Genomic DNA, 12,945 nt, shown 5'->3' with positions numbered 1-12,945 from the left:
CACATACTGACAGACCGCTGGTCTCTCTGTCATGTTTATTGGGTTTATTGGGTTGCTGTTTTTGGTCGGTGGTTCTCCACATTTTTTGCACCCTGATTTCTCAGTGGAGCTTAACCCTTTAATGGTCAGCCCCAGAATTTATTGATTTATTTATTTGGGGAAAATTTACAAAAAATCTCATTTTTTTCAACTGACAAACTGTTTCAGCTAAAGTCCATGCACAGTAAATGTGAACTTTAAAAAAACCTGCTTTTTCTTAAATAAAAGACAATTTTAATCACACATTTCATTTTATGGACAAGAATGTGAGTAAAACTCAAGAAACGTGTATCATATAACCTAGCATAAACATGAAATATTATTAAAAATATGAATAAATAAATAAGAAATCTACTAATAAGAAATTTACTGATGCTCATACAACAAGACTAAATGTAAATAAGTTAAATAAATAAAATAAAGTCTAAATCATAGACTATAAAATATAATGGACGTAGCCACCGTGACAAACTTCCCGTTTTGAAGCCTTGAGTTTGCATTTTGACCTTCACCATCTTTGATTTTTGGAGCCAGAAGTGGCCATATTTGGACGAGAGGGTGGAGCTGACCCTAACACTAGTTGCTAGCTGCTTGCTGCTAGCTTGGTTAGCGCGGTGGATTTACAGTCCCTTCTCCCCCTTCTGGGGACGTGAAGGTCTGTACCAAATTTCATGGCAATCAATCAAATAGTTGTTGAGACAATCCCCACAAAACCTCATGGTGCCACTACAGGAAAAGTTAGAGGATCACCAAAGTCAGTAGGCGTCATCCTCAGGGGACCATGAATCTCTGCATCAAATTTCATGGCAATCTATCCAATAGTTGAACAGGAGGTGAAGTGACGGACATTGCCGTCCATAGAGCACCTGGCTAACATGGCTAACAACAACAAAATGTCGTAAAATTACTTCTGAAGACATTTCCTGGTAAATCTCATTTGGTTGTATATGGGAAAATAATCAGGTGGTACATTTGGTACTCACTTACGATAGAGTTTTTAGAAAACACCAAATATGCTACAGTTATTAGCATTTGGTTTACTTGATTACTAAGTGGACCTCAAGTCAGTCAAATAAATGTTAAGAATCTCTTTTTTGTTTATAAACCCAAATACAATGACTGGGTATTAACAAACTAAACACTTTTGCTATTTTCCTAATAATTAGCACCAAATTACATTGTCCTTTCTGTGAAATGTCCCTTGAACAGCTACACATCAGAAAATTACCCAGAAAATTACCAGATAAGTGTGGGACCTGTAAAATAAAGTGTTACCAACACTTATATTCTAATAATTATATCCTTAGTACAGTACGGACATTCAAACTACTTTAAATAAAATATATTACAAAATGTAGGTGTCATCAATGCATTTTAATAATACATTTGAATGTGGAAAAATATTCTGATATTCTTTCAAAAAAAGTAAATACATTCCCATAAAAAAAAGGTACAGAGAGAGAGATGATCCTGGAAATTTGTTAGAGCTTAATATTCTTGGGAAATACGATGTGTATAAAGAAAGATCTGACAGATAAAACAGAAAACTTGCAGTCATTTGTATGGTATGCAGCATTTGATTCAGAAAAAAGCATTGCAAAACAGTTTAATGAAGTGCACATTGTTCTGTCTAAATCCATGCAACCAAGAAAAACTCATCCCAGGAGCAAAGCAGTATTATTGTTCAGTTCAGCAAATACTTCTTGAAGTGTCCACTGGCCAATATTTTGTGGCCTCTTCACAACCCTGTCAAACCAAATGCTTGTCTCTTTTAGGATGAATATGTTGAAGCATGAAAGCCAGGATCCTCAACACAAATGCTTTCCACTGTTGGAGAGAAACATCAAGCCTTTGAACATATTTGGGTCCTTTGGAAGGTTGGACCAGACTCTATAAATGCCCTAATCATGAGGACCTGTAAAGGTCAGGACAACTTGAAAGCTGCAGTGTTTGTCAAGGGTCGAGGATTCTAAAAGGCTCTAAAAAGATATGAGACATTATTAACTGCGCCAGCCATTCCTTCTTATCTTTGAGGTCACAACATCCACAAGGTGTGAATGACTTCCTGTGCCTGCACATGGTGGCTCTGATACCTCATGATACACTTACAGTAAGAACATGGCAAGATTTGGGTCAGTTCAGGCCTTTGTTCTGTGGGAAAAAAAACTCTTGGAACAACAGGAGGATTATGAGCTTTAATTCAAGGCATCAATTTCATGGGGAAAAGCAACAGGAAAAGGAGGATGACGGATTGGTGAAGTGTTTAAAGTTTAACAGATGTAAACAGATGCCTGTAGGGGTCCATAAGAAGGTCATGGAAACAATCACAAAGAGCCTCCGTAGTTACTTCATGATTCATTGTATCCGCCATGCTGACTTGGCTTTCCTTGACCCCCGGAGTGTCTTTATCTGACTCTGAATTACAAGAACGATGTAAACACTTGCTCAGGTGTGGCAACTGGGCAATCAATACCAATTTTCAGCCTGAGTTGAGGAAGCCCATTTCTCAAGACTGTAGTTTCTACTGTCAATTGCCCAAAAATGACCTATAGTTAGGTTTGAGTAACAGATGCTACCTAGCAGCTGTAATTATGACCCGGAGCTGTGGCGCAGTTAAGATGACGTATATGTTTACAAATTTCCTCATTTGGAGGTGATGGGCTGGGTGGATGGAGGCATTAATCCAACAGTGGACTCTGCAACAAGAGACCGCTGTTCATTTCCTATTTCCAACAATGAATTGGGACAGTTTTTAAAAACCGTAACTACCATCATCCCCTAATCTTTACCCTGTGGTTATTATTGTAGCCATAGCGACGGTGGTCACCTAATTTTAAGAAAGTGGTAACTTTAACCCACATCACAACCTAAACATAATGATCATTTTAATCCAAACCATGATCTTTCCCTAACCTAACCAAGTGGTTTTAGTGCCTAAACCGAACCAGACCTTAAACACAGCATTGTCACATCATAAAACATAATTATCTTTTAACAGTGATTTCTAACGGTTTTGGAAAGCACAGGCAAATTAAGTCATTCTGCTGATTACAGCAGATAGAGATAGATAAAAGAAAATACTCCTGATACTCCATATGTATTGATTTCTCTCCAGGCACTGGAAGTCACAGAGTTCTTCAATTCGACTAATGCCTGTGAGTAAGCTATAGTAATGTATTACAGTGACTGGTGCTAGTTTGGAGCATCGGTACAGGAGGAATAGTAAGTCAGAAATATGTTCACATATTGATTGACAGCCGTGAGCTCCCACCCCTGACTTAATTTAACCTTCTCTGATTGGTTAAAAGAGCGAGACGTGCTTAAAAACTTGAGAAGGGAATATCTCGGTAGGTACTGCTGCAAGCCTGTTCAATGAGCCTGGATCACAGAAGCCTTTGCTATCTCCGCTCCACATTAAGATATATTGTGGAGCATATTTCAACTAAAAATATAAGAAAAAAAACAGACATACTGTAGCTGTAAAGAGCCGAACAGCAGCAGATGATGAAGAAGAGGGGGGTTGAAGTTCTAAACAAAATCTCCAAGTCCTGTAAGGAATCAAGAAACCATAAGTTCCTCGGTAGGTTGCAATCAGGTTCTTACATTACATCATCTTGACAGATGCTGTCACATCCTCGGCTCAGGATACATGCTCCTCTTATCTCTCCGTTTTCTCAGTTGTCAGTACATCGAGTCACATGGCACAGATCCACAGGAACATCTAAACTCAGTAGTTCACAAACTTTTCTCTTGTAACCCCATTTGGAAACTGGAAAAAATTCAAGACCTTCCTCGACATAAACATTTGCAGCATTATTTATCAACTTGTAACGATATTTGGAGCCAAGAAGAGTTTTACTGAAATAGCATTATCAAGAATATGAATGACATGTTTCCGTATGTTTCTAATTCATGCCTGTTGGTGCTGATAGGAAATGCAAGTTAAATTTTTCCCAAACTGTGACAGTTTTTACACACAAAAGACAAAAGGTTCTCTCACTACACTGAACTCGAGAGCAGGACTTTGACTGATGTGTTTTCTTGCAGAGCATCACCGGTTATTCTTTTCTTCACTGTCAAAAGTCTTCACGTACCATTTTTCTCGGAATAAACTGCGCTAACCTGAAACTTGACAGCTTTGTTGGCATCGGAGCACTCTTGTAGCTTTATCATTCCCAAATGAATCAGATTCATTGACCTTTTTTAACAGCAGATATTTTGACTTGTCATAGCAGCACAAGCACAGGTGGAAATCATAACATTAACAATGACTCTGGTCTGGCAATTATTTTAATGAAATGCAGCAATTAATTCTGTTATTAGTTACATCTGTGTTTGAAAGGTCAACATGTTTTCATGAAAAAAAGGTTTATTCAACTTTAATTCACTCCACATTTTCAGCCCATGGTCTCTGTTATTGTTTATAACCTGTTTCTTTAAATAAGGTTGGAAATAAATTGATGTTGAGGTAAAATTTAAAATCCTTTTCAAGACTAACCTTGTGATTCCTTTTTGAAATTAAATTATTTATTCAAAAGACAGAATAAGAACATTTAATAACTTTTTTAAATGTATTTATTTTACTTTGCTTTGGTAAATTGGTCATTAATACATAATTTAACAGAACATTTAAATAATCAGTTTATAATTGTTTTTCTGTGTCCAGCTGCAGTTACTTATTGTCTCTCCACACCTGACAGTACACATTTCAATCAAACTTTGACCAGGTCATGTGCGTTAAAAGTCTTTCCTTTTCTAAAAATGGACTTGATGAAAATTAGGAGGTGAAGGTGAGTTTTCAAATTATTAATTGAAATCACAGTGAAAGAGCCCAAAACTTGCATAATTTTGATGACACAGGGGTGAGGAGGACAGACATGACCCTGCAGAAAATTGTCATCCTCACACCGTTGAGATTTGATGTTTCGCCATGACAGAGGAAATTGCTATAACTTTATTGTACATGCTCCGGTCACACCAAACTTTACATGTTTGTAAAGTCAGACCTGTCAGCCCAGGTCCGGAGACATCTACATGCCCGTGACAGAAGCCCTTGGACTGCACCGCGCCCTGACATGCGCAAGGGAGCGAAGGCCCGTTCAACGCTGCTTGCAGCTTTAATTTAACAGTACATTTAAATAATCAGTTTATAATTGTTTTTTAAACACTGTAAAAGCTTATAATTATTCCACTGACACACTTCAGGCTCCATCATTTTCCCAGAGCAAATCCGAAAGATTTAAATTCTTTAAACACAGTTTTAAAATGGCAGCATTCATAAATCCTGATGATTCAGTTGACTGTGGTGGTGGTGGTTGTTGTCTGAGGATTTGCCAGTAGGTGGTGATCTGTGCACATTATTTTCCAAAGGCTGCCTGCTGAGCTCCTCTCAGTGAGACGCCTCGCTCAGTGTATGATCCCAAATCGATATTTACAAAAGGCTGTGATCCGTTTCATGTATTTCCTGTATTAGTCTGACTTTGAAACCAGAGGTGAGCTCAGTGGTGGAGGTTCAATCCTCTGCGATGACTGGAGGGTTTTACTCTAGGTGGCTGCAGGAAAGTATCTGAAGCTGCTGGATTTGTTTACCCCCCAACAGGGAAAGTACCTATGCAACGTCTGTCACGCTGAGCTTTGGTTTCACTTCACTTGTTAACCAGGAACTAGACTGACCTCAAGATATGACCTCAACATATAACAAAGAAAGTGTGATGTGATGATATATCTTAACTCTATGAAAGAATGTTTATCGGTATCTGTGGTGTCACTCTTGTAAGGGTGATACTTTGAAAACTTGATTTATGGTAGGAACTTAAAGATAATGTGCGGTGAGTGAAAACCACAAGCTTGAGCCTTTATAGCTTTTTTTTTTTTTTTAATTTTGTCATAAAAAGCAAATGAATCATTTTACATTTAACAACAACACAATTAAACAAAGAATATTTTATATTTTATTGCTGAACAATTTAAATGTATCACAGTTGCATTAAAACATCAGAAGTCTGTTTAGATGAACTAGTTATAAATCATATATAATGTATTAGAATTCAGTTATGATATATTACAATAGATGCTGTGTACATGTGGGGCAGTGTGTCCATGGTGTTTACGGCTACCTGTGTTCCTCCAGAAGCAATACATCTTCTTATTGCTGTTTCTGTTAAGTTATGACAAACTCTAGACCCTTTGTTGGTTGAGTTGACCTCTTTTGTGGCAGTCTGGTTTTGCAAACATGGCATATTTTTACATCCTGAGTACCAGTTTTACCACAAACACACGTCAATCTCTCTGAAAACAAGTTAAAGACAATAAATAAAGTATGAAAAAGTAAACGTGTATCTAAATGCTGATTTTAAGGAGTTGTTTTTGTATTTACAGGATCCCTTGGACAGTAAACTTCACCACTTAAACAGGTCTCGTCTTGAGGATCTGACACGAATGGCTTGAATAACCTGAACAATAACAGAAAGAGACAAAACAACAAATCAATACGGTGTTCAACTGGAAATAAGCCCACCCACTTTGTATAGAGGAAAAAAAAAACCTAAATGTGGAGAGAGACTGTAGTGAGAGGAAATGGTACCTCAGAGTGAGCCCGCCTACATTCTCCCAAATATAAGAGAACAACAACTATCAGATTGTAAGAGGGTGTCATATTTCCACACTGAGGCAAACTGCATTACTCATGTACAGCATGCAAGGTTTTCACACCAGGTACTGTATGATAAAACATGAAAAACTAATAAAAAATAAAATAAAATAAATGTAGCAATAATATAACTGTTGGCCTATATAAATATTGTTATTCTTGGATTTGTGATAATAATTGTCAAGTCAGGTATAAGCTGTCTTTTCACAGCGTGTTAGCATTTTAGACTTCAACAGCATTTCTGACAAATTCCAGTCACGTTTCAGTACACGCCACAGCAACCACAGTGAATCGTGCTGTTTTGATCCTGTTAGACCTCTCTGTATGGAAGCAAATAGATGACAAAAGAACAAGGCAAGCATAAAACAAATGTGATCACTATTCAGTCTGCGAATCGACATTTTGAGAGTGTTGGGTGTGCAGATTAGTGCAGATTCCCTGTCATGTTTTCTCCAGCTGTTTTGGCAAATTCTGATCGCAGGAGGGCGATTGAAAACTAGTTTTTCATTTGTCATTTTTAAACAGACATGAAAATGGGGGGGGGGAAATGTTAAAAATCAAGTACGAAGTTCTTTAATGAATTTGTTTTAAATAAATTTAACTTTTCCATGGTGGCTTAAAGGGGAGGTGCCATGCTAATTTCCAATTTTATATTTATATTCTGGGGCTCTACTGGAATATCTTTGCTTGATTTCAATTAAAAAAATACAAAAAAACAAAAAAAAAAACTGTTTATCTTATACTGGCTCTTTATGCAACCCCTCAGTTCAGCCCCTGTCTGAAACAGGCCGTTTTAGCTCCTGTCTCTTTCACCTCTTTCATAATATTTAACATAGACATCCTACATCATAACTGTATAAAAATAACAGAAAATCATAAAAAAAAAATGATGATATGTCCCCTTTAAAAACAAGCAAATTTTCCAACAAATGGAATCTCATTTTAGTGGCTGAGCAACACATTTTAATTTTTAAAATTGTGAAGAGGTGTAACAGGATGACAATTCACTTCCAGGTCAAATCAAACTGAAAGTAAGAGTGAGTAGCTTTCATATTTTTGACCAAGAGAAGTTCTGTTACACTATTCCTCCCTGCAGGGTAAAACACTTTCTTCACTTGGCCACAAATCTAATTCTGCTCCTCTAAACCTGTGCATGCATGCTCTCAAATGTTGACTTGAACAGCGCTCAAATCTGTTTTTTGGAGGGTTTTTTTGCTCACTCCAGTCTTTTGTCATTGATTTACTTCCATACATCTGCTGCTTTCGAAATGATTGATCCTTCTCTCAACTTTCTCAAACATGTGGTTGGTAAATAAAGGCAATACATTTTTGGAGTGACTTGATTCTCATCAGTAGTATAAATCAGTCTCAGTTAAGAATAATAACTTTTTGTTTCCACTGCACCTGTCTCTTGTGGTGCTCCTCAAGGATTTATTCTAGGTCCTACTTTATTTTTATTATACATGCTTCCACTGAGGTCTGCTTTTATAAAACGCTACTCATATGCAGCTGTACTTCATCTTAAAACCAGATGACATACATGGTTTTTTTTGTTAAATGCTGAATGGACAAAACTTTCTCCAGTTAAACAAGAGCAAGACATAGTGGTTTAAGCAGTGGTTTAAGCACCATTCGCTGGTCTTCAAATGTTCATACATGCAAGAAATCTCTCTGTCACTTTTGATTATGCCTTAACATTAGGCAAACAAAAAAACTCTGTTTTCCTGTTCAGTTGTACTCAGATCTTTTATCTCTTCGGGGGACCTTGAAACTAATTTATATGCTTTTATCTCTTCATGCTTTGATTACTGCAACTCTCTTTGTGCAGGAGTCAGTATTCTTTTCCTCGCCTGCAGCTCACCAAAATGCAGAAGCAACGCTTGTCACTACTAAGAAAAGAGACCACATTTCCCCTTTACTAGATGACTGGTTTCCAGTAAAACATAGAACTGATTGTTATGTAGAATGTATTGTTAATAGTTTTGTATTGTTAGAATAAAAACAAAAAGTAAAAATACAAAAAGAAAAAAAATTCTCCTTGTTGTTTGAACCAAGACCAGTGCTGTAGCTACGACTCATTTGAGATTTTGAAGGGCAATGACCAAACCAGCATCTAACGGGTCCAAAGTGACATTTGCATCGTTTACATTTACATGCTGTTTAACGTGCTGCAGCTGGGCAGCTAATTGGCTATTTAGCCAGCTAACTGACTTAAGTCGTGGACTTTTCCTTGGTGAATGTTTGTTTGGTGGCTCATTCAACAAGCTAAGGACAAGCAGGACAAGACCTGGGTTCATAAGTTGGATAAGAAGGAGTCTCTAGCAGGAAAGCCATTGTGTCTGTGGCTCTTGTGTTGTGTAACAGGATGCGGTCAGGCTCAGTGTGACCATCTGTTCTGCCAATGATCGAACGCCACATTATCACATTATTCAAGATTTGATTTGCGGGTGCCCGAGTGGCCTACTGGTTTTGACACATGCCATGTGGCTGCGGCGTGCGCGATTCGATTCTCACAACGGACCTTTGATGCATGTCATACCCACCTCTCTACCCCTGTTTCCTGTCTTTCTCCACTTTAAACTATCAAATTAATTCAAAGGCTGAAAAAAATAATCCTAAAAAAGAAAAAAGAATTTCTCCTTCACCTCCGGACTGAGATCTCAGAATCTTTTGACTGATTACTCCTTTTCATCCTAAATTTCTATTTATTTTCATTTTAATAATCTACCTGTAAACTCTTTGGTTATGTATTCTATAAATGAATTGACTTCACATGACCATGTTTGTTTTATAACCTGTAACAAATCCATAAAGTGTGTGCAGATAAATAGAGTTTATTTACCCAAATGCTGATTAGTGATAAAATAATTTTGGTGAAGCCGACTGCCACATAGCCAAAAATGCACCACATAACTGGCAGGTCCTTATCGTTTCGAGGGCAGGGCGGGTCAGGTTCCTGAGTCGCGTTCAATGCATTTGTCCTTGTTGTCAGGTTAGGCTGGGTCATACATGCTGTATTTAGACAAAATGAAACACAAAAATATAGGTCATCAGTGTGAAAATGAGAAACAAAATGGTGTAAATCTATTACAGAAGTCATTGTTTTACACGTATATCTCGTTTAAGATTACAGTTTTGATCTTAAAAAAAGCTTAGCGGACAATTTCACAAAATTTCTATGATGAAATTCCACGTTCTTAAGACATTTTCTGTTGGAATATATTTTATTTTGAATGCATGGAGAATATGTATATATGGAAAATGCAAAAACATGTCACAGTGGAAAGGAAAATGTTATGTGTGCTTGAGGAGATGGATCATCTTAAAGTGTGTTTCCTGCTTTTTGATGTGGCGCCACATGTTTTTGCAGAGGCAGAAAAATTGGGTTAAAATGGAAAAGTCTGGATCATGAAGTTTTTTTTTACCAGATGAAGTTGCTTACATATGTTGCTTTGTCTGTCAGATTATTTGGATAAATTCAGATTATTTTGATAAAGTTATTCAGTTTAGTCTCACTCTTGGTTTCAGGAATGCTGCATTAGTCATGTACTTAATCATCTTTTCCTGTCAACGTATTTTCACATGAACAACCACACAATATGCATATGGTTAAATGTCTAGCTGTTCAACAAGTAAATTAATTTAATCCCAATCTTGTAACTGTTCATTAGATTATTTACAGTTCAAAAGACACAGAACTCATAGGGTAACTGGATAATTTGATGACATGCTACTAATAATTACTATGTAATTGTATGTATGCAACTGTTAAAAGAGATATTGTATCCTGCGATCTTTAACTGTCACATATGAAGGAAAATAACCATTAACATTGTGTGACTGCTTTATAAATCCAGAGTTTAGAGATGAGATGAAAGAAAATGTCCCCATATTCTACAGATATTTGTGTAGCTCAGTTCAGATCAAGCCAGTGAAAGCATCAGGGTGGTGGAAATTAAATTCAAGGCTTACCATGAACCGTCAGATTGATTTCATGATTCAGATTTTGACCCCCTATGTTTGCGCTGATGGCACACTCGTAGATCCCCGAATCTTCAGGTGTCACACTGGGTAGAAACAGACTCCCGAAACTCTCTCCAAACTCGGTGGGACGAGTGAAGTTGTAGCGCTGTGTGGAGTTTATACCTGGCCCTCTCCTGATGATGCCACATTTTTTCTTGTTGATGAACTGTTAGAAGTAACAACCAAAAACAGAGTTGTCAGATCTCCACATCAAATTAAATGAAAGTCAGAGACATACGAGATGAAACGAAAAGTATTTTTGTTAGTATTTAACATAATGTAGCTTGAATTTATGTCTGAAAGCCTGAAATGGGTGAATATAACTGACCTTGTACCATGCAATTGAGATGAAATTCATGCCAATGTTATCTGAACACTTCAGTGAAACATCGGTATTGCAGTCTGCATGATAATATGTCTGACTCTGGGTTGTGTAATGCACCAACAGCAGCTGATATAATCAAACCAGACAGGATGAAATACTTTATCAGTGTACAGATCACCAACACACGCGACTGCTTCTGTTCATATTGGATTAGATTATCAGTAAAATATTGTTATATTACAAGCTTGAATTGTAATAATTATATAAAAGTCAGCTTTAACTCACCTTAATGAGCAGGACTGTCTGGAACATCTTTTACATTTCATCTGTCACTGAGTGTGCTGCAACAAGTGGTGTTTTTACTCTCACTTCACTTGAAATGGAGGCGCAGTTTCCTGTGAAGGGGCACCATCTGAACTCAATAAGGTTTTATTAAGAGCATCCGAGGACACCATGTGGTGTTCAAGGAGCAGTGCATCATTACCGTGTTACTACTGTAGCTCATATTGTCTTTAGTAGGAAACACAAACATAGATTTAGATCACTTCCTTAATGCTTGCAGTCACTTCAGTTCAAATCTTTTGTTGTCTCAAAGAGGAAGTTCTGCGGAAAAGCAGCATTAATGGGAAATTCATTGCAATACGTCAAGAGACATTAAAATGTTTCACTACCAAACACACAGACACAATACAAATGACAAAAAAGGTCCATGATAAAAGACTACAGCAATCAGAAATAAGGATATAGTAGAATAGAGAATAACCTAGAAGTAGTTCATATTTGAATTGTGTTTCTTGCACATGGAATAGATTAAAAATGTGTTGCTGTTAGTAAACAGCTGCTTATTTTTACATCTAGCAGACACAGATCAATATCAGCATTTACTTGGAGATATGTTTCTGACTAACTGAAGCCAAATGTTCACTCTGAGAGCAGCGAGAGTGAAGCTAAACAGCGACGTTGTAGTCTGTAAAACCAAAACAATGAGCTGAAAGATGCTAAAATGCTTCATAGAGTTGAGGGGAACTGCAGACGGGTGATAATTCTCTGTGAGTTTGTCATTATGAGCAACAAACATGGCGAAATACAAGTAGTCATGTGATCCGCTGTTAACATACACATATTGATTAGCTGCTTTAAACCTTCATTAACTGATTTTTTGGCCACTTGGGGGCAGCGAAAACAAGTTGTGAACACAACATCAACATATCATCACCTTTTAAGTTAATATGTTGAGCTTGTTAGCAAACCGTTGCTTATTCGCACATCCAGCAGTTATGCAGCAACGTTATCATTCATTTGGAGTCGTGTTTCTGTCTTGGTGAATATAAGTCTAATATTCACTCTCTGTTTGCTCTGTTATTGCTCTCTAACAACTCCAGCTAATTGGTAATTGTGTCTGTTTGCTGTTTGGTGCTGAGCAGGGAGTGTGCAGTGGGTTTTTACAGCTTTTTTATCTGAAAGCAGCTGCCTGCTGCAGCCAAAAACTACGTTCTGAGAGCGCTGACGGTGAACCAAAACAGTAAAGCTGCAGCCGGACAGCTAAACAATGAGCTGAAACTTGTTATAAAGCTGCAGTTGGGTGATAATTCTCTGTAGGTTCATCACTAGAAGCCACACCTTTGACACATTGTCATTAGATACATTGCTATTATGAAAAATATCCATTGTCGCTGCTTTGAAGAGAGCTAGAGATGCTAAGATAAATTCTGCTGTTGCTCAGTAAGCTGTTCCTCCCAGATATCTATGAGATTGACTGTCTCAAGTTCAGGAGGCTCACATAAAACACACACACACACACACACATACTCACCCACACACACACACACTCACCCACCCACACACACACACACACACACACACACACACGAGGCTGGCTCATCCTGTTGTTTTCATCCCAGGGAACTCC

General features: G+C 37.5%; 1 protein-coding gene across 1 annotated transcript; it reads right to left on the bottom strand.

Moving 5' to 3' along the window:
• Positions 1-5,977: 5,977 nt before the first annotated feature.
• LOC137184910 (uncharacterized) lies at positions 5,978-11,478 on the bottom strand. The gene is made up of 5 exons (XM_067593035.1): positions 11,322-11,478; positions 11,040-11,162; positions 10,661-10,877; positions 9,531-9,700; positions 5,978-6,491 (listed from the first exon to the last, which is right to left on the bottom strand). Exons 1-5 carry the CDS (start codon positions 11,346-11,348, stop codon positions 6,438-6,440), a joined length of 591 nt encoding a protein of 196 aa, XP_067449136.1. The 5' UTR covers positions 11,349-11,478; the 3' UTR covers positions 5,978-6,437.
• Between the last annotated feature and the right edge of the window lie 1,467 nt (positions 11,479-12,945).

The sequence above is a fragment of the Thunnus thynnus genome, chromosome 6 (genome assembly GCF_963924715.1).
Source record: "Thunnus thynnus chromosome 6, fThuThy2.1, whole genome shotgun sequence".
NCBI classification, from domain to species: Eukaryota; Metazoa; Chordata; class Actinopteri; order Scombriformes; family Scombridae; genus Thunnus; species Thunnus thynnus.
Note: the sequence above shows the minus strand (reverse complement) of the source record. Positions and strands in the feature narration are given on the sequence as shown.